This window comes from Centruroides sculpturatus, unplaced genomic scaffold (genome assembly GCF_000671375.1).
Source record: "Centruroides sculpturatus isolate CEXI.00-Female unplaced genomic scaffold, Cexi_2.0 scaffold332, whole genome shotgun sequence".
In the NCBI taxonomy this organism is placed as follows: domain Eukaryota; kingdom Metazoa; phylum Arthropoda; class Arachnida; order Scorpiones; family Buthidae; genus Centruroides; species Centruroides sculpturatus.
The window spans coordinates 570,081-592,730 of NW_019384524.1; the positions used below are offsets into that span (position 1 = coordinate 570,081).

The window sequence follows — 22,650 nt, forward strand, 5'->3', positions numbered from 1 at the left end:
GAAACTTAATTTTAGACGTGTTAAGCCATATGTTAGACAAAAGAGAAGAAGTATACTGCCAATACGATTTCTAACTCAAGATGAACCCCGCTCCCGACATATCGAGTTGAAACACGTAGAATTAGCTTACTGCTATTGCTGATAAATTTTGAAATAAATATCAATACTTTTCTAATTACAATGATATATAGGCCTATTATGTGAAATATTTCATTTTCGTAATATTTAGAGTACAAACAAATAAGAAAAATGTGAATATTGTAGTCTTAATGGTTACTCACGATGCACGATATGTAACTTATAAGGATTTCCAAATTTATAGTGTAACAACGATCGCTATCAAGATTTGCGACTCAGACACGTAATTACTACATATTAAAAATAATATAAATTAAGAAATTTATTAAATTTTAATAGTTTTATTCACTCTCTCATTATAGGCTACAGACTAATTTCTGTTATAGGCTCTGTGGGTCACAGCCACTCTGTGTACTATATTCTAGCTCAGTACTACAGTACTACATGTGAATCATAACAAAAGCATAATCTCAATTGTTACGGGAAGATCTGGCAACCTCAGAGAGAGAAAGAGAGACACGTGCAAGACAGACGGCCCAGACTAATGTACAAGAGCGAAGGCCAAGCGGTCTTCGTACCCTGAACACTGGGAGTTCGGTCGTGGGTTCGCGCCTCACTCGGACGGGCTGGCCACGTAGTGGTTTCCGGGTTTTCTCTAACGCCTAAATAGGGGCCAGTTTTCCTTAATTAAAAAGACCTTCCGGAAGGTATCCCCTAGGGCCTAGGCAGATCGCCCAAGTGTTTCGTTGCCATAACTAAACAAACAAACGAGCGGAGATCGCCCGGTTCAGGAAGGACCCCAAATAAAGTATTCAGAATAGGTGTCTGTATTCCTGTCTCGCGGGGGGTCTTAATTAAGTGCATCACGAAGGGCGTGTAAACAAAGTAAACCACATAAAACAACAATTATAACGAGAAAGTCGTTTTATCACTATAAATAATCTTAATGAATATTAAAAATAATTTTATATAATATTTTTTTCAATTACAATATAATTTTGTTTTGCCTACTGCCGGTCTTGATTTAAAATTGCCGGTCTAGCCCAAGGTCCTAGGACCTTGGTATAACCCCACGACTTTTTTCTGTGACGTGAGCTGTTCCAGTTATGTCGGACCCATTCATCCCATTGCGGGCCTGACATAGTGGGCCTCAGAAAAACCCTTCTGTATGCTCAGAGGGCGGAAAGATTCAAGTAAAGAAAAGAGTATCGCCATAATTAATTTTTTTTTCTCTAGCGTTTAAAGTTTCTAATCACTTGTTTATTTAAGTATTTCATCCAATAATAGCGCAAAACTGGATGACTTTTTAAATATTTAATATTAAAAAACGTAACATTCAATAAATATAACAATCATAATTATCGGAATAATATGCCAAATGCCGTCTCAAATATACTGTATTTCGTTATTTTTCTTATTTTTACCAAGATATTTATTAGTTTTATTGAAAAACACAGTACCATATTTTTGCGATTTATTTTAGATTAGAAAATATTCCAACTTTAATATATTAAAAAAAATTTAGTAAATAATTTTGGCGATATTTTGGCGATAAACTCAACCACGATCCTCGAACTATTAGTTTGTTTTTTTGTTAGCACCTTGTTTTGTAGCATGGCAGACCCCAAACTGCAGTGTCCAAATATATAGAATATTTACTGTTTAAACGCTATTTAATACATTTCATCTTTTATTATTATTACTTTTACATTCAGAAGGATCTCTAAGGTCGGTAATATTTTTTTATATTATTGTAATTTTTCTAATATTAATATTATAAATAAAATCAATAATTGAAATATTGGTATTAATTGTATTGATACATATTTGTTTGCAGATATTTTATAATGTTCTCTGTTTACAAGTAATGGAATATGTTTTTAAAGTGAAGAACATTTAATTAAAGAAAAAAAGTGTTACTATTTTAATATTTAATATCACATTTTTATTTCAGCATTTTTTTTTTTTTTTTGTTTAAATTCTTAGAATAAATTCTCAAAATTAAACTTGTCTAAATATAATTCATTTGAAGAATGAATCAGCAGTTATTTTGAAAAGATTTTTATCAGTACTTAAGTTGACTTTTGTTCTTAAACAGTATGGAGTATTGTTATAGAATTTATTGGAATATTCTGTTTTGATAATCAATATTTCTTTATTAGCAGTTCAGGAAAAATACAAATATATAGAAGAAAAAAAACATGGTAAATATTAGAAACTGTTTTCACAAAAAATGGAGAAAAATTTCTCTGCAAATTTCTGTAACATAAAATCTCTAAGTCCTGTAGTAACAATGTTTTAACAACATATAAATGTTTTAATCTCCTCATGAGGTCTGTATCAAGTTTAAAAATACAAGTTCTATAACATTCATAATTTGTTAAAATGTTACTGGAAGGACTTAGGATTTTTTTGTTATGTATTTGGTGTTTTACAAAAATTGGAATATCATATCAGGCAAAATTTTACCTATGTGCACCACAATGGCGGCATTTGCGATTGTTTGTGCTCCCTCCTCCTGGAGGCATTCATTCATTCATTTATTTATTTAACGTGTTGGTACAATATGTACTCGGTACCGCTAAGCATAGCCGAGTGGAAACTGTATATACAAATAGCAAAAAGATACAGAAAAGTAAGTATAAGGTATTAAATTACAGTATTGTAACATCTAGTAAGGTGTGGGGGAGTACAATGAAAAGTGGGGTGTAGATGGAAACAGTAAAGTATATTACAATACAATAGCATTTCAAAATACATAAAAAGCATAAGTAAAATATATGTACAATAAGAAAAATAGTAAAATATATATATATATACAGGAGAACTTGCATTTAAATATATTACAATACAATACAGGTATACCTCGCCTTACGTCGGTAATTGCTTCCAGGAGAACGACTTAAGTCGAATTTACTTGTCTCCGAATCTACTTGCCACTAGGCTAAACCATAAATTACCAATTTCTGTATTTTATTTATTAATGCATTTTTAATAATATATGGTTAATAAGGATCTATTTTAAGCTTACAAAGAAATAAATTTTAGTTTTTAATATAGTACATAAAAAAGTAATTTAAATTTACGAATGCACGTACTGTAAATACAGTATATACTTGTAAATGTATATATTATAATATGATTTTATGTGCTTTAAACATTTTTCTAGTGATATTACGACTTCAATATTTGTGGCGGACAGACGTAAAGTCGAATAAAATGACTTAAACTTGATTTTTATTTTTCCACAAACTTTCTTGACAAACGACGTATAATCGGGAACGACATAACTCGAAACGACGTAAGTTGAGATATACCTGTACAGTATATACAGATGGTTTAGTTGCTAGTGGCAAAAGGGGCACTTGCCTCATATTTCTTTACAAGTTGATGGAAAAGCTTGAAGAGTTTTTTATTTTTTAGAAGGTCACTGTGTTGGCAGGGCCAATGGATGTTCATACTTTGGGCGGTCACTTTGATAAATAATTGTATACTTGCTTACTGGAGAAGTCAACTTAAAAATAAAAAATCATTTAACTATCCAGCAAAATTCTTTAATAACATAAAAACGTTTTCAAACGCATTGAGCGTTCATCATCAGTTATTTCTGTAATTCGAAACGGGAAATTTGAAAAATTGCGCAATCGAATTTCAAATAAACGATTATGTAAAAAATTAAAAGGTAACATGTTATAAACGAAAATGATATACAAATTTCCGTGTATTTAATAAATAATAATAAAAATAAATAAAAATAAAAAAATAAAAAATCTATCCAAGATCATCCTAAGTCCGATTAAGCCTTTTTTTTATAGATCTATGCCAATTCGTCGCAAAAAGATTTCCACGCAGACGAAAGCTTGTCTGCATCCCTATAGTTGATAAACTGCGTGCTCTTCTGCACCTTGTGGATTTCCATCTTTTCGAGATATTTTACCGCGTGTCTAGATCTAGTAGCTTTTATTATAGAGGCCTGGTCCCAGAAAACAGTAATGCCTTGTTGTTTAGCATAAGTGGCAAGGACTGTACTGTCAACAGTTTTGCTCACTGAAAGCTTATGTTTCATTGATTCTTTTTTTCAAATTCCTCAAAGTTGCGCCTATATATACTAAGTTAGAGTTGAACGTATGGTCTCTTAGCGGTATTGGGTATATTCCTGTTAAGGAGTTACGTTCATAATGCCCCTTATCATTCCTTAATATCCTGTATATAGTGGGATTACTTCGATAAACTATTTGTAAGTTCTTATTTTTGGAAACCCTCTTGACATTCGATTTAAGGAGGGGTATATAATCGAGGACCACTTTTTCTTTTTGGTGGTTTTGCTTTTGCCTACTTGCCAGATTATTAACCTTCTTAATGAGAGCCTCTATTCTTTTCCTCTCGTAGCCATGCTGTATGGCAGTTCTTTGTATATATTGTAATTCCTTAACTGTATCGCAAACGTTTGTTCAATGGTTGTGCGATCGAAATACTGCCATTTTAATATGCTCCGGATCCGCCGAATTCTTAGGGATAACGATGGGGATAGATGTCGGTTTATGATAAATGTTGGTTCGGACTTCCCCTTTTTCGCACGTTATAGTCAGATCCAAGAAATTAACGCTACTACTGTCTTGTTGCTCCAATTCCAAAGTTAAACCATACGGGTTACTGTTTATCAGATCCATAAAATGCTTGATATTGCGATNGATGTCGGTTTATGATAAATGTTGGTTCGGACTTCCCCTTTTTCGCACGTTATAGTCAGATCCAAGAAATTAACGCTACTACTGTCTTGTTGCTCCAATTCCAAAGTTAAACCATACGGGTTACTGTTTATCAGATCCATAAAATGCTTGATATTGCGATTATCCTTTCACAAGATAAAGACATCATCAACATATCTTGCATATACCAATATATCTTGTTGTAATGAAGGGAGGATATTGTTCTCTAGATTAAGGAGTACCAACTCGCAGAGGACCAACGACATGGGGCTACCCATCGGTACTCCCCGCCCCTGTAGATATGTTTTATTTTTGAATTCAAAAAAGGAAGTGTGACAGATCAAATCCGCTAATTCTAAAATCTGTGTGTGGTATTTGATAGCATTATTAACATTAGTGAATAAAAAATCTCTTAGGGCACAAAAGCATGGAGGCAGTTTGATTGATGGGTATAACGCCTTATAGTCCAAAACTGTCATCCATTCCTCATTCATGAGCGCAACATTTTCTAATTTCAGGATCAAGTCCACCGAGATTTTTATCGAAAAAGGTGAAATCTGCATCTTTCTTTGTATGAATTTAACAAGTTGTTTTTCTATTCTGAAGGTTGGAGCATTACATTTTTCTACCACAGGGCGTAACTGGGAACCAGGTTTATGGATTTTTCTGAAGGCAAAAATTCTTGGTGTCCTGGGAGCTTGTAAAGTAGCAGCTCTCATATCCAGATAATCGGCTAACGGAGTTAAGGTAAATTTTCTCACTCTTTGTTGTAAGGTTTCCAGGTAGTTACTTGGGGCAGGAAGAAATTTGGTGCTATCGATGTACTCATGCAGCTTTTCTCTATATGAGCTCCGTTTTATGAGTACAACACCTTTTGATTTATCCGCCTTTATGAGAACAATGTCGTTTTTTTGGAGCCATTCTTTCGTTTGTTTAATGTGCCTTTGGAATAGTAAAGCTGTTTTGTTAGAATACCTCTCCTTTTCGGCATATAATCTTGTTTTCCATCTGCAGTAATCCTGCTCAGTCAAGCTCATATTCTTTATGAGTATCTCAAAGTTCGGTATGAGGCTTTCTGGACGCAACGGTGGTGTCAGTGCAAAGGAAGGGCCGTATTCCAAGGCGTTTATCAAGCATTGGGGAGGAACGATGTTATCCCAAGTTGTTAAAAATGCTTCTTTTTTCACTCGTGGTTTAATATTCTGGCATCTAAACAGCCATTTTGGCTTTTTAATGTATGTCCGTTTCAATCTCTTTTCCAAAGAATGTTCTAAAGCGATTAGTCTACTGTTAACCTCTTCCAGAATAGCTTGGTCTTCTTCATATAGATCATTTTCTAATTTTATGATACCACGCAGTATTCCATAAAAACATCGTCTTGCAATTCTAATGGCCTTGTTGAGGCACAAAAACTTCAACTTAGGTAACAAACTGCGACATTCTTTAATAACATAATGTTTTCAAACGCATTGAGCGTTTGAAAACATTTTTATGTTATTAAAGAATTTTGCTGGATATTTAAATGGTTTTTTATTTTTAGGTCACTTTGATGGCATGTCTTTTGGTCTGAAGGGAGATACAGCTAAATAGATGGCGGTCAGAGTTGCCTGTCTGGCTGCAAATGGCACAAAGAGGGGTACTTTTATTGGTAAATCTGTGCAGGTAGTTTGAGAACTTTCCATGGTATGTAAGGAACTGTGTGAGGTGATAGTCAGGAGTCACCCATTTGTATTTGTCGTGGTAGTCGATGATGTTAGGGATGTACTTGTAGGTGGTTTCGTTGTGCTGTTGAGACCAGGATGATTGCCAGCGATTTAAGACATCCTTGTACATAATTTTTCTCACTCTGTTGTAACTGATTTTGTTGTAGATGATGGTAAGGGAGTCGTCAACAGCCGCAGCCTTTGCCAGCTGATCAGCCCGCTCATTTCCCTCAGTGTCCTGGTGCCCATGGGTCCAAGTAATATGGTATGAGTTGCTGGAATGAAGGATTAAGTGCCGGATGGATGTGGCTATTGGATGGAGTTAGTTTGATGGCATGGGGGAGTCAGTAATGATGTGAATGCTGTTTTTGGTGTACCTTTGCTCAGTCTAGTTAATGGCCATATTTATGGCTAGCATTTCAGATTGGAAGGCAGTATAGGTGTTATGAAGTCTGTTCTGTTGTGAGTAGATTTCCGTGTTGTTGCAGTGGGCAATAAAAGCACAGCCTATTGAGTTGTTGTGGCCAGAACCATCCGTATAGATGACAAGGTCAGGATTGAGGGGCGGGCTGTTACCAATAAAGTTATTGATATGGGGAGGTATGGCCTAGGTGTAAGGACTCAGATGTTCATAATTACAGGCCTGGATGTTGCAAGTTGGAGTGGAGATGTCATTCCCATTCTTGAGGTTCCAGATATTTCGTTCCATCCTCATGATTTCAGTGATGGAGGGTTTGCGAGAGATCATCTGCAAACTGCTGTTTGGAGCAGTACGATATGCTCTTGTTATTAAAAGGAGTGCTTTTCGTTGGGAGGGTATCAACTTTCTATGTAGATGTACCTTCTGAGCGGCATCTCCCCAGCAAAGACAGCTGTAGGGGATGATGGGGATCTAGATATGGTCGTATATGACACTGAGAGCCTCGGAATTGATGCCCCAGCCTTTCCGCACAATCTGTGAGAAGGCGTGAAAAATTAAACTGGTGTGTTTGGTGATGTATTTGATATGAATGTCCCAACTGAGACGAAAGTCCAGCCAGACGCCAAGGTATTTCATACATTTTTCGACCTTAACCTGTCCTGCGTTGTTCCCAAAAATATTCGTGTTGACCTCATTGATCTGCGTGGGCGATCCCAAATATTTTCGTGTTTACATCGGAATGTTTTTGATACTAGATGTCGCTATGCATCACAATTTTTATATTAAAACAAACTTTTGAAATATAATTTTTTTTTGTTACTATATTTTNTTAATATGTTGAGTTTTATATAATTTAACTTTTTTAGCAATGTTAAAAAATCCAACAATGAATTGCTCAACTTTTCCAGCAACATTTGGTGGTGCCATCTGTTATTATATTTTTCTAAAAAAAAAACTTATTATGTTTTTAACCTGTCCTGCATTGTTCCTGAAAATATTCGTGTTGACCTCATTGATTTACGTGGATGATCCTGAATATTTTCATGTCTACATCGGAATGTTTTTGATACTAGATGTCGCTATGCATCACAATTTTTATATTAAAATGAAGTTTTGAAATATAATATTTTTTTATTACTATATTTTTCAATATATTTATTTTGTTTGTGCAACATAAAAAAATAATTTTTAATGACACAGTAAACACAATTATTATTTTAAAAACAATTTTTTTAGGCTTAACATTGACATAAATTCAACATGGCATCACAGGCAACAGATAAAAATTTCAAGGGTTAATAGATTGGTTATTCATTCTCACAGTTGGGGTGCAGAGGTACAGTACAGGTTAGGTTTACCTGGTTTATTAAAGACGATACTGGCAGTTTTGTTGAGATTGAATACAAGTTTGTGGCGAGTACCCCAGTGGTAAATCCTGTCAAGGATCTCGCTACGCTGTTCCAAGGCTGCATGGGATCTTCCTCCAATCAAGATAAGGACATCGTCAGCGTAGGCAGTTGTGGCATCCTGACCAAAGTCTTCTTGTAGGAAAGCGTTAAAGGTTAAGTTCCACATGAGCGGCCCACAGACCGACCCCTGTGGGCAGCCACACTCTACTTCTTGTTCGACAAGATGGGTCTCATACTGTAGAACAGCTTTGCAGTCATGCAGGTAATCTTTAAAAAGGTTGTAGATGTTGGCACCTCCTGGAGGCATACCGCTGATTGTTTAACGTCACTAGTTAATGATACGTGTTTTAGAGAACTACCGTGAATCAATAACTAGTGATGTTAAACAATTGCCGGCCAGCTGGTGTCTTTCCTTCGGAACATGAGTCTGTCAGGAGCACGAACAGTCACAACTGCCACCATGATGGTACATAGGTAAAATTCTACCTCATGTTATATCTTTAGAAAGTCCAAGTATAGTTCTAAGTCACCATAATACACACAGGATGTCCCTTTCATAAGTCTAGAATCTCAGGAATGAAGTTGATTTTTGTTCATTCTTTTACAGGTAAAGAAACCACATTGCTGAGTAAGGAGGAATGAAATTAATTTATTTTGATAGTGGGAATCTGCAGTTAGAAATCTCTAAAGAGTAGAGATGTATTATTAATAAGGCTAACTAGGCTGAAATGTAGGTGGTCTAATAGTTCTTTGCCAAGGCATTGAGGATTTTTCTAAACTGATTAGCTTGGTAATCTGGTGGATCATTTGTGACAACATCCATAATGTATATAGTTTTGGAACACTTGCTTTCCTCATTTTAATTTATCATTAATGTTTTCTCATCCTTGATATGTCATAGTTACCATACAAACATCTTGCCAATATGGTTGGAATGGTAAGGCATCACAGAAGCTGGTGACATCACTTGTGTGGTTTAGGAACAATTTTTTGAAAAATAGTGAAGTAATGGTGAGTTTAGGAAAATCTTCACTGTTACCTGTACCCTAATTTCTAATGGTATTACTGTTGGATTGAATATTCAGCATTATTTGGTTTATTTTGGCACAAAATCAGTATTCATTATTTGATTGAATACTATGCACACATATTTGATATTTGGACCTAATACTTCCTCAAAGTCAAACTGTTTTGATGAATAATATCATTTTAGTTTGAGGGGAGAGAGAGAAAAGGAAGGAAAAATAAATGATTTTGAGCAAATGTTATTTATCAATAATCAAAATTCAAGAGTAATAAATTGTAATGAAGAAACATTAATACCTCTACATCTGTAAGAAGTAAGAAATTTTGTTGGTCTTCATAAATACTTCCAGGTTTGCTGAAAATACTATGTTATGTTTACTATACATTCCATTGTGGGACTGCCAAAAAAGTGACAAATCTCAATGGCATGAATTAATTTTTAATTTTCCATTACATAATAATAATCTTTTAAAAACAAAATCATATATAATCTGTATTATTGAACAGAAGAGGCTGCCCTCCATTGAAGATGCAGAGTCAGTAATGAACATTCATGATCATCTCCTATCCTAGTCATAACTGTATCCATCACTACATTGGCCTAACTTTAAGGTCAGTAAGAAAATGTATACGCAAAACCAATCATCTATTGGCAAAGGCCTCATGAATTTACAGAATTTGTCTTAAAAGATGGGTTTACTCCACTTTAGAATGATGAATCTTTGCTTAAGAATGTTAGGCCAGAAACACACATGTATAAAATTGTGTGGCAGAAAAATGAATCGGAAATCAGCTTTCAGTTCAGTTTGTGCTTTACACTTTTATGCCAGAACACACATATGTAAAAATTCTGACGGAATAGGAAATACCACTGTCACTAACAGTGCTAATTTTATTAATTTTTTCCTCTCATATATCTATCCCTTTGTACTGTACCTTCCATTTTTTTTCTGCTTCCTCTGCTATAATATAGAAAATTTAAATTAATAGACTTGTATTCCAAATTCAAGTAAAGAATGTGTAATCTAAATACTAGATCTATATATCGATTCCACCTACTTGTTATTTGAAATTTTGCACCTATAGCTATCCATAAACATTGTTAAAATACAGTGTCTTTATACACGACACTGATATGGTCGAATGGATTTGATAAACTCCTCTATTTCATTTATTTTTAGTTTTTTTTGAGACCATTACACTTAGGGTCAGGAACCTCATTGCCACCATTGTTAGAATAAAAACCACGTGTCTACTTTGATGTCACAGAAAAGACTTCTCTTTATTGGAGGAATTTTGATGTAAAAATTTTACAGTGTAAAAAGTAGAGACATGCTCTACTCTTTTTTCAGTTCTGTTTCGGCCAAAATTTCAAAGAAGTTTTACGTTTTCTGTTTTATGCTAGATTTTACGCATGTGTGTTCCTGGCCTTAGACTTCAGACAGATTTTCATATGGGAGACTATTAGACATTTAGGGCTATAAACCATCTAACAATATATCTGTCAGAGTATTGGCTAATTCTATATGATTTGCTTTGTTCTAACAAAATTACATTATTTTCTACTTTTAATTAATTAATTTTATTCATTCATTTAATTTAATTTCATTACATGTTGAAAAATTTGTTATAGTTTGTTGGTTTGATTTAAATTTTATTCGACACACAAGAAGTTTGTAAGATTATATTCCTTGTTTTAAAATCAGTTTCCTGAAGATGCATTATTGTAAATGTCAAAAACATTTAAATTTTCAGTAATTTTATTTTATTAAACTGTGAACAAACTAACACTCAAATTCTGAGTTATTCTCTTAACAGATGGTAAGTTAGTGGTGTAAGCCATAGTAAAGCTTTCATTTTATTAGTTGTTTGTTGAATGCTGTTTTTATACAAAAAAAGGTTACAGAATATTTTATCAGAGAATGAGGTAATTTTTGTAAGTGCAGATGTAAAATTTTTGGAAAATGAAGTTAGTAGCAAGTTATTAATTACTACATCTTTCATTTGATTATATAGTATCTTACAGAAAAGCTATCCCATGATTACAACTCAGGTTTTAGTAGAAATAAAAAATCAACTAGTATATTGTGTCACTTTCCTGGCTGTTATGAGATGCTTATTTAAAAAACTTTTACATTAATATTAATCATAAATAAAATTGTGTGTGGTGCCATCTGTTATGAAACATTATAAAATGGCAAAAAGCTTAGTTTTGAGGGTAGTGAGTAACACTAACAAACCCTTCAAAAATATATAGGCAAATATAATTTAATATAATAATGACAATCATTTTCACTCTGAATAGGATCTGCTTCAAGTCAAAATGTTTGATAGAATTAGAATGCTAAAAGATCTGTTTAAATTTTTTAAATTGTTGAAACAATTAAGTATTAGAACAAGTATAAAAATCACATCTGTGTTAACATTAAAACTTAAAATTAACATAAAAACTTTGTAGTTTAGCTTCCACACTAGTATCAGAAGCATATATTGCTAGGGCAGTGGTCTGCTTTTTGCTTTGTATATCATATTTATGTTCCACCAGCTGTTTTTTAAGTGACTGCTTGATAGAACCAATGTATGTCAGATCTCTCTGAAATCTTGTCTCTCACAGATATACTATATGCTTTAGTGTGCTGTAGGTGTTAATGGCATCTTTGCCATTTCTTAATAACAAAAATAAATAGATGGGTTACATCTGTATGCTTTATTTGTACCTTTTATTAGTAACAATTTCTCTGTATAAAGGCTTTATACACTCCTCAAAAGTGAAATTGCAACACCTTGACAGAACGAGTGTAGCCACCTGCAAATTGCAGGACAGATAGAGATGGAAATGATCAAGTTTGCATACACATTGGGTTATGTGGTACTCAGTTTTGGTTGGGTTGGGTCATAAATGCTAACATTGTTAGTTCATGACAGCTGAAATTTCAAAGAACTGTAGAAAATGCCTTGAAGATGACAGTGAGCTGAATACCACCAGTTATTGGCTGGGGAACAAGACTGTATACTGGAACTGTATGACCAGTTTGTTGATTCACAGTCATCATGCATGTTGGGCATAATGTGAGTACTATCTAGTGATGTGTAAAACAATGTATGTAGGGAATCTGTGAACATGCCAAAGAGGGAATGGATTGTACCAGTGCATGACAGAGCACACAGAGACTAGCAGATTTGCTGAATGGTCTGTTGAGATGTATTTGCCACAGTAGGTGCACAGACATCTGAAGCAGCCTGTCGCTGTCAATTGGTCTATCTGTGTCAACTCAAACCATTTGCAATAGGTTGCATAAAGTTTGGCTGCACTCATGGCAACATGGCAACCAGAAATGGGGATGTCATTAACCACTTAACATGGCTGCATGCCTTGCATGGTGTTGTCATCATTGCAGAAGGATCACTGAATTTTATTACATTTTGCTTAGGGATGAATCTTTCTGTATGGAAGAGTGATAGCTGTGGATGAGTGTGGCAGTATCCTGGGGAATGCTACTTGCCAGCTCTTCAGCAAGTGTCATACAGACTCCATGCCAGGCATCATGGTTTGGGGAGGCATTATGTTTGAGTAGTGGACAACACTGGTGCACATTTTCAGTACTCTGACAGTGGACCAATAGGTCACATGAATTGTGGAGACTTGTCACTTGGGGTTTGGTCACTTGTGCAGGCTGCACTTGACATAATATTCCAGCAAGACAATGCCTGACTACACATCACATGGAGAACTCTTACCAGCCTGAATAGAATTCACATCCTTCTCTGGCTGGCAGCATCACTGGATCTCTCTTCCATTGAACACCTTTGTGACCTCATTTGATGTGAGGTGCACCAAGAACCACCACTACGTATTGTAGACAATATATGGATACAGCTTGGCAAGGTATATCTCAGACAACCATTAATTGCCTCATTGATAGTATGCCTGCCATATAGCAGCCTGTATAGCTGCCCTTGAGGGCCATATTTGTTACTGAATAAATAGGTATCTATTGCACATCTTTGTTCTTTTAATCATTTGTATGTTTCCCACCTCTACTGGTCCTGAAATGTGCATATGGGTGAGCGCATTCTTTCGTGATGTTGCGATTTCACTTTTGAGTAGTGTACAAAAGTTTGTAAGCAAAATTGAAAAATATTGAAAATATAGTTATAGAAAAATAACTCTATTCTAAAAGAGAAAACAAAATGAAACAATAATTTTTCATGAATATAAACATTTGAAACATTTTAATGAACTTTATTGTGAATTATAATATTGGCATAATCACCAGGGAACATTTTTATCCATTTTGCATTTTATTACAGAGGTGTAACCTCAAATAAAAGGTCTCCATAACTGAATATTGTTTCTGGAAGCCACTGATGTTTTTAATGATGGAACATGATGACAATTTTGTAGTTTCAGTAAATTTTATTTATATATTTTAATAAACATTTGAAACTATGTAAATATTTTGATGACCTTGACATAATTAACCTGCCATCAGACTATCAATCAAGAATAAAAGCTGATTTCAAAAAGGTTAAAGAAGAAATTGTGATTTTTTTTTTCTTTTGGTTGGAACATTTAGCAAAAAACAAAGAAAATTGGTTTGTTAGGAAGTTAAGATTAGTGAGTTCACTGTATTTCTATATAGAATGTCATTAAAATTACATTCTTTGTTTTTTAAAATTGTTTTTATTCTATAAATGTTCTATTTTATAAAAGATATATATGGGAAATCCTCATTAATTCGAACTTGGATAATTCAAAATCCTGTTAGTTCATAACTGTACTTTTGTCCTGGCTGGGGATATAGAGACTTATACATTAAGGAATTCAGTTAGTTTGAAATACATTTGAAGTGAAAATTCTGTCTGAATTGTAATATGTGAATGTTAACTTGTTGTGAATGTTACTTTTTTCCTCTTATCTCATAAAATGTGGCTGGATTTTGGGATTGCAGGATTGGGCTATAAGTAGCAGATTGAGAGATTTCTAGGGTTCTAGCCTGCTACATTTCAGATTTAATATTTTTTGGGCCACTTTAATTAAAAAAAAAAATTGGACTTCATTAGAAGAATTCTGCTTTACATTTTATAAAACCTATCTGATAACCTGTGAGGTTCTCACTGGACACTGTGAGAACCTCACAGAGCTGTTTACCTGCAGTTTATTTACATTATTATTATTAGTTAATGGAAATAGCATTCTTTATATGTAGCTATATTCTGTTTGCTTAATAAATTACATTAGTTATATGGCATTTGGCATATTTTACAGAAATATGTAAATATTGGATAATTTGAAGTCACAAATATTTTGTCCCTTGAATTTCAAACTAACAAGGATTTCCTGTATTTGATCATCAATGACATTTTTTATAATGGAAAGAAACTAGATCAAAAACAAGCTTGATTAATATATATTTGTTTGATGATAATCTTTTGTTATGTATTATGAAGCATAAGTAATTGATGGAATTATTTATACAGTAATTTATGAATGCAAAAATCTGTTCGTTTACTTATTTAAAGTAACTTACTGAATAAAGTTACATAATTTTTTACAAAGTAGTTGTGTTTAAACTATTTTTGTTAAAGTAATTTTTTTTTTTCCAGCAGATGGGTAAATTTTATGAGCGATCAGACATTTTCAAATACACATGGGATCAAGTAGCACAAGCTTTTTGGTCCAGATATCCTAATCCATTCAGGTATTTTTAAATGTTATGCTTATGTTATTGGATATCAGTAGTTAGTAAATATGAAAATATGATTTAAATGTAGAAAAAAAATTATTTTATTACAGTCAAAAGCATACCATTCATTCATAACAATTTCCCCATTACTTCTTAACTAAGTTCATCTATTAAAAAAATTCTTAGAACAAAAATTCAAAGTTTACCATCTTTGAAATCATGAATTTGTGTTCTAAAAGCATTTTTTTTGTAATATCATCCCTCAGAAATAGACTTAATCACTCCAAAAGTATTTGGAATGTTATGAATGAAAGTAATTGTTTGTGACTCCGATTTGATTGAATATTAAAAATGGAATAATTTTGGATTATGTTTGTAAAAACACTTAGTTATTTGATCCAAGGACCACTTAAACTAAGTCAAATAAGTTGCAGACTATTAGTTTTGTTCACTCTTTTATCATGTAAATATCATTTTAGATGTGCACCATGTATTATCTAGCATGTAACCAAATGTAATAGGTATGTGATGTATGAAAATGGTCTTTCCTCTAGCTAAATAACATAGATATGCATTTTGGGAAAATGAGTAGATTTGAGGACAAACACTAAGCATGCTCACAGATTACCAGTGGTCCATGCATTTTACTTTGACATCCACTATTGTATATCATTGCAATGTATTTTGATATATATAAATTCCAGTGATAGCTTATGATAACTGGACAATATCTAATTCTTTGATTATTGGAAAAGAAAATAAATAAAAATGTTCAATTGGTTACTAATTATTGAAACATTAAAATTTAAGAAAGATTTTAGTTCAAATTTCAAAAATACTTTACATTTTGATACTTTCAGAAAAATATTTTATTAAAACATCAAACTACAGAAACTTCTTAGATTTATTAACCCTTTCCACAAATTCATACTGAGTCCACAGAGGAAGTTAACATTGGTCTTTTTGAGGAGTGAATTATAGACCTCACCTATGACCTGATATGACCTACTTTCATACATCTCCTTTGTAAAGTGTTGGTTTCAGTTTTGGTGGGGACATCATTTTGCTTTTAATATATATATATATATATATACAGATAATGTATTTTCATGAATTAAAAACAAATTCAGAGTATGATTACAATGCTTACTGGCTTTTAGCTCTTAATAAATAAAAAATTATGTATACAGGTTTATTTTAAATTTCATTAACTTCATATGCCTTTTGGAATTCTGTGTCCCTCTTCAGCCAAAATTTAAAACAAATCACAAAGAACTTGCTTCAGAATGGCAACAAATATAATAAAATGTCTAATATAAATTACAATTATGAATTTAATACATGAGATATATATATATATATATATATATATCATGTATTAAATTCATGTATTAAATATATTCATGTATCATGTATTAAATTCATGTATCATGTATTAAATATATATATATATGTATATATATATAACATTATACTTAAAATGCATATGAACTAATATCATTAAAAGTAGTAACATGTATTGCTATCTTCTTTTAACATATTTCCTCTCTTGTATTTTTTAGTGCTAGAAAAATATCAAAATAATTACTTTTATAACATTATAGCATATTTACTATAATATAGGTTAAGCAGATGCTTAACCTGGAGAAGTCCATTTAAGATAGCTGAAAAAGTTTAGTTCGTTTAATTTAAAAAATTTGCTAGAGAAAGAGAGAAAGGTATTTTGAAATTAATACGTGTAATCTAATTTTTTTCTATAATGTAACACTAATATAAGTTATTGTTCAGAAAAATAAGAATCTGTTTTATTAAAATATCAACAGAATGCCGAAAACATGATGTTTGTATACTTAAAACATCAAACTACAGAAACTTTTTAGATTTAGTATGAATTTGTGGAAAGTGTTAATGAGTCCACAGAGAAAGTTAATGGGCGGTTCTTTTGAGGAATGAATTATAGACCCCACTTATGACCTGATATGATTTACTGGCAACACTTGTTAATAATAATAATTCTGTGTGTTAGCAAAGAATTATTATTAAAGAATTCAAGATATTATAATCTATACCGATGGTTCAAAAATTGAAAACAAAGTTGGGTGCGCTTTTGTTGTTTTTTCTGACAACACTGAAATATATCATCAAACATTAAAATTGGGTGAATTATCCACAATCTCACAATAGCCATAGCGTATGTAAGTGGAGGGTCTTCAACTCGTATATATATGTATATACTCGTAATGCCTCTGCACATCATGGTACTTCGGACCTAACAGTATTTAATAAATTCTGGGTACTCAGTATGTAACTTTTAAGACTCTCTGTGATTGTCATTGCTTTGATCGGTGTTGCGGTCTTGATTATAGCAAGTTATTGTGACAGCGTAACTTCAAAATTACGATACACTGTTATTGATTTCAATAATCGGTTAATCCATGATTAGAGGAATTTTGGAGAAATTTTCGAGTCTCACAACATATTAATGGTGTTTTGTTGAGTTATTGTTGGTGGGGCTGGAAGGACAGAAATTCTAGAAGGTGACTTTCTGAAAAACTATGAACTCGTCGATCTGTGAAACTCTTTCAAGATTCATCCCGGTGATTTTGCGTGGCGAACTCATCGATTGTGACTCTCCCAGGATCATACTCGAGGATCATCAGGTGGATGGGAAGGGGTGCCGTAGAGACTGAATAAGAATGTTGTTCAGAACTCTCCAATCGAACTGTTGTTGATCAGCTTGTGGACTGCAAGGAGTGTCTTGTGATTTGAAGATCAATGAGGATCTTCAGGCAAATTGGAATGAGTGTTAAATGAATATGAACTGTTATATTCACTCTCTCATATCCAAATATGAACTGTCATATTACTCTCTCTAATATAAATTTTTATTATAGAATTTTAAAATTAAAATTAAATAAAACATATCATACAAACCACAATTTATATATGTGAATATAAATAATCATAAATGTTATTGTTATTCTTAAACTTATAGCATTCATTACAATTGTATTAAAAATTGTTTATATTTTGTTAACTAAATAACTATGTTTCACCTCACATATATATGTTATTTAAATACTTAAAGACATTGTTAGAAAACTTATATATGTATATATAAATATTAATAATTATTGATAAGAAAAGAAATGTCACAAATAATTTATAATATTGTTATATCACAAACTATTTTACTAATTAATAATGTCTTCATTTTTATTCTAGAATAATCCTAAACTTTAATTGAAAACTTTAATTAAAAACTCATGATTGTTATTAAATAATTGTTAAATATAGTTACAAATATAACTAATCCAGTTATGCCTATGCGGTACCGGAAATGTACGTCTTATATGTACCTAAATAAAAGATTGTGTGTGTGTGTGTGTGTGTTAGCAAAGAATGTAACTCCTTTTCCAAAATGCCACCATGCAAATGTCACTAACTCAAAAGTAACCACAAAACAGTCAATAGTTTTTTTAATTAAAATTTAACTACAAATAGAAATAGTCACTATTTATATGTAATTAATACCTACACAGTTTTGCACATATTATACCTTTATGAAAATTCTGCTGTTTAGACTAGTATCATTGCCATTTGTAAAACTCATTTTTTATAACTCGTCATATTCTCAGTCCACATTAAATGAAATTTGTAGGACTTTTGATGATATTAGTTCATATGCATTTTAAGTGTTATAAAATTGTATATACAGTGTAATCCATGTAAATTAGACTCATATAGTAAATATTCTTTCTGGTTTGGCAAGTTTCCATTATGAACAGTGTTTTTAACACACATTCTCTGCATTCCTAAGAATTTTTCCCATTTAGGCAGATTTCCATTTTATTAAAGTTCTGTTTGGACAGGTTTTAGTGTATCATGTATTAGATTTATAATTGTAATTTACATTAGATATTTTATTATATTTGTCACCAATCTGGCATGTTGTTTGTGATTTGTTTTAAATTTTGGCTGAAGAGGAACATGGATTAATTTAAAATAAATCTGTTCATTAACCTCTGTCAGTTTTCACTGTGATAGCTAGGTATTCGAGGTGAAATTTTTAATTAGTGTATAATGAATTACATTACAAAAAACAAAGTTACATTAAGAACTATCGAACACTAATCCATTGATGTTGATATATATGAACTATTAAATATTTACTGTTGAAATTAAATTACAAAGTGTACCTTATTTTACAGCATATACAGTAAAATGCAGCTTTTGTTCATAAAAAGAAAAGCTCAAAAAGCCTGTGGAAGATCATACACACAAAATGCAGGGAATCTTATATATGAAGGAAGTTGTGATTGCCCATAGCCTAATGAATTTTCCTAATAGCCTTCATTAGGTTATAGGTAACCTGACTTAGCCCAGTTCTTGAATAAAGATGTTATTGCTTGCTGTAACTAAGCAGCTTTTGTATATATTAATGTAGAGTAGTTTAATAATAAATTTTAACTGTAAATGAATTATTTTATTTATCATGGAGAAAAGGGGTTAAAAGTGTGCATTCTAATTTTAGCTGTTTAACTAGAATACAGTAAAAAAAAATTTGGGGCCAAGAGTACAAAGTGGCTTAAATACACTAAATAATACTTCCTAAATATTCTGCATTGAAATGTGGTTGTGTCTCATATGACATAATATATGGTGCTTTTGTAATTTTTAATTTGTATACATGTAATAATAATGTTTAAAATGCAATTTAGTATGTTGTGATTCAATTTAAATAATGTTTAATTACTGATGCATTAACTATAATATGTGGATTAGTTAAAATGTTTCAGTGTAAATTATCATTATAACTATTCACTATTTGAAAATCAAATTATAAGAATTTTAAAATTATTATTTATTTTAATTATTGAAAACTGGAGAAAATACATACTAAACTTACATTATTGTTTTTATATTAGTCAGCACGTTTTATCAGAGGATGTCGTTTTTCGACAAATAAAAGACGGCAAGTTACATTCTAAAAGGCTTTTGACCAAAACAAACAGGATACCCAAATGGGGGGAGAGATTTGTCAGTACAAAGTGTGTTCGAATAGTTGAAGAATCTGTGGTTGATCCAGTCAATAAGGTTATAACAACGTATACAAGAAATATTGGTTTTAAATCAGTAATGGTAATAATAATTTATTTCTAATTATTTAAAAATAATTAGTTGCTAATTTTATAAAATTTTCTTATTATTTAGACAATTGAAGAAAAATGCGTATACCAGATGTGTGAAGATAATCCAAAATGGACCGTTGTGAATCGTTACGCCTGGGTTTCGTCGTCAGTTTTTGGATTTGCCCGAGCCATTCAGGCATTCGGAGTGGAAAGATTTCGACAGAACTCAATCAAAACTTGTCGAGGCTTCAATTACGTACTGGAAAATTTATTTCCTCTGATTCATAATCAAGAAACAGTTCCCAATTTGATAGTGAACAAAGAAAAATTAAAGGACAAAGCAAAGAAAGCCACAGAATTAGCCAAATCAAAAGCTGAAGTTCTTGTTGCTGCCTGTAATCCAAACAGTCAGTAACAAATATATTTGTTATTTCGGTACTTAAAAATCTCTATAAGAAATTCTCAGTTGTATATGATCAAATTGAATTTTTAAGTAGAATATCTAAAATTATTGCTCTAAATAACTTTAGTTAAGCTTTTATTTTCACAATTTCTAATAATTAAGATTGAGAGAGAAAATCTTAATATTTTACATTTAAAAACTATACAAATGTTGACATTCAAAAACGTCTGAATTCAAACTGCCATATAAAAGTATCTTAGCCATTCCTATTTCTTTACTTACAAACCACTTTTGTACAGATTAGCACAAAAAAATTTACATCATAATTTCTTTTCTTCTATATTAATTTTTGTACATTGATCAAAGTGTATATTACATAAAATTTTTCAATTATGTTAATAATTATACAGTAAAATAAATTGCACTGTTTTTGCTGCATTTCTTTCTTTTTCTTTTACTTTGAAACTATAAATTCTTACATATTAATTTTGTTCTTTTGAATTTACTCTCAAATCTTTATTTTATACATTTCTTAATTAATGTTCTACAAAATATATGAAAGTTAAGACTTTAAAACTAGTATTTTTATTGATTTTCTGTCAAAAAAAATGTTTCCTCGTTGTGTCCGCATTAAAGTGAGGGTCTGAGAGCTGCTTTAGGTTGTTATGCTTTAGATAAAACTATATACATAATATAAACCACATAATGTGGTCTTATAATACGGGTATATTGGAAGAGGGATAGAAGGGTACATATGTCTATCCTTGATCTGAAATTTTTTAGATCTATCTACAGAATCTTTATGCAAATTTGTTCCAACATGCTCTAATGGCAAAATCTGGTTAAGCCTTTGGATCACTCAACTAAATTTATGAATAATAGTAAATTGATAAATGAGGTCTGAGCAGCACACTGGTGAAAATTTGAGACTTCTTACAGGAACTCTGAATTCTGAATCAATCTGAATCTTCTTAGACTATTCATTTTTGCTTCAGCTGTCTGGCTTCTGAAATATTGGATGTAATTTCACACACAAAAATTAAAACTTATTTTTGCAGTTATTTATCTAACTACCTGAAAGGGGGTTTTTGGACTAATAAACAAATTTGTTATGTCCTAATCTGACTGTTTGCCAGAGTTCAAACTGGATCTTATTTTTGCAGTATTAAATCTGTTGACTAAGCCTGTCGTTTCAACAGATTTGAGTATGGTCAGCATAGATTTCAGTCTACTGTTCTAGGGAACTGGGTTCAGACCACAAGTCTTGTGGTCAATAAGGAATTATGGTTTTTAGGCACCCTTTGCAGGCCAATTTTAGTCTCCCTAATATGTATTTAAAATGTGCTGATGGATTTGAATTGACCAGGCATTTAGGATATCAGCGTACTGATCTGGATACCTGGGATCAAATCAAGGCAGTTGAAAAATCTCAGAAAATTTTTGTGGGTTTGTTATAGCTTGGCTGAACCAAGATGAGTATGATTGAAAGATCCTGTTAGTGTCCACAGGGTGGAAGGAGTAATAAAAGGAGGGTTTGGCCAGGCAAGTAACAGTACGCATTTTTTCGTGTTATAAACTAATTGACAATGTTACTCTATTCTCAATAGATCAAAACAGTTTTATCTGATAGAAGAGTTGGAGGGAATAGAAGTTCTTACTATTGAGCACATGCTCAACATGTATATATCGGCAAAAAGTCTATCGTAATTGGCCGGAGAGACTTACTACTATGAGAACCTTTTTTTAGCATCTCCATTATGGGTTCGGTCAGGCCATCCCCAAAAAAATCTTAGGATTTTTCGATCCCAGTCCCCAGAGCGGTAGTCTGCCGCTTTGGCAAATCTATTCGGCCGTTCTAATAGTCTTACTATAGCACAGTGGTTCTTAACCTTTTCGAAGTCAAGGAACAGCTTTGAATATAAAAGTTTCTGGAACACTAAAATAACAAAAATAAACACGAACGTACTTTTTATTTAAAAGACTAGATTATATAACAAAAGAAAACATTAAAAAATCTCAAGAGATTTCAGAGAATTTCACGTTTAAAGTATGATCCGCTGACAAAATAATCAATTATTCTTG

The 22,650-nt window shown here is 32.1% G+C and overlaps 2 protein-coding genes across 3 annotated transcripts; one reads left to right on the forward strand and one right to left on the reverse strand.

The window, feature by feature from the left end:
* Nucleotides 1-1,631: 1,631 nt before the first annotated feature.
* On the forward strand, nt 1,632-20,997 carry LOC111622836 (PRELI domain-containing protein 1, mitochondrial-like). 2 transcript variants are annotated; one of them, XM_023365260.1, is made up of 4 exons: nt 1,632-1,806; nt 14,954-15,048; nt 19,962-20,175; nt 20,248-20,997. In XM_023365260.1, the coding sequence occupies exons 2-4, from the start codon at nt 14,957-14,959 to the stop codon at nt 20,578-20,580; spliced, it is 639 nt and encodes a 212-aa protein (XP_023221028.1). In that variant the 5' UTR covers nt 1,632-1,806; nt 14,954-14,956; the 3' UTR covers nt 20,581-20,997. The 2 variants fall into 2 exon arrangements, with proteins under 2 accessions (XP_023221028.1, XP_023221026.1); XM_023365258.1 differs by having other exon boundaries at nt 1,634-1,806; nt 14,957-15,048.
* On the reverse strand, nt 4,937-6,469 carry LOC111622820. The gene is made up of 2 exons (XM_023365242.1): nt 6,333-6,469; nt 4,937-6,218 (listed from the first exon to the last, which is right to left on the reverse strand). Exons 1-2 carry the CDS (start codon nt 6,467-6,469, stop codon nt 4,937-4,939), a joined length of 1,419 nt encoding a protein of 472 aa, XP_023221010.1.
* Nucleotides 20,998-22,650: the final 1,653 nt, after the last annotated feature.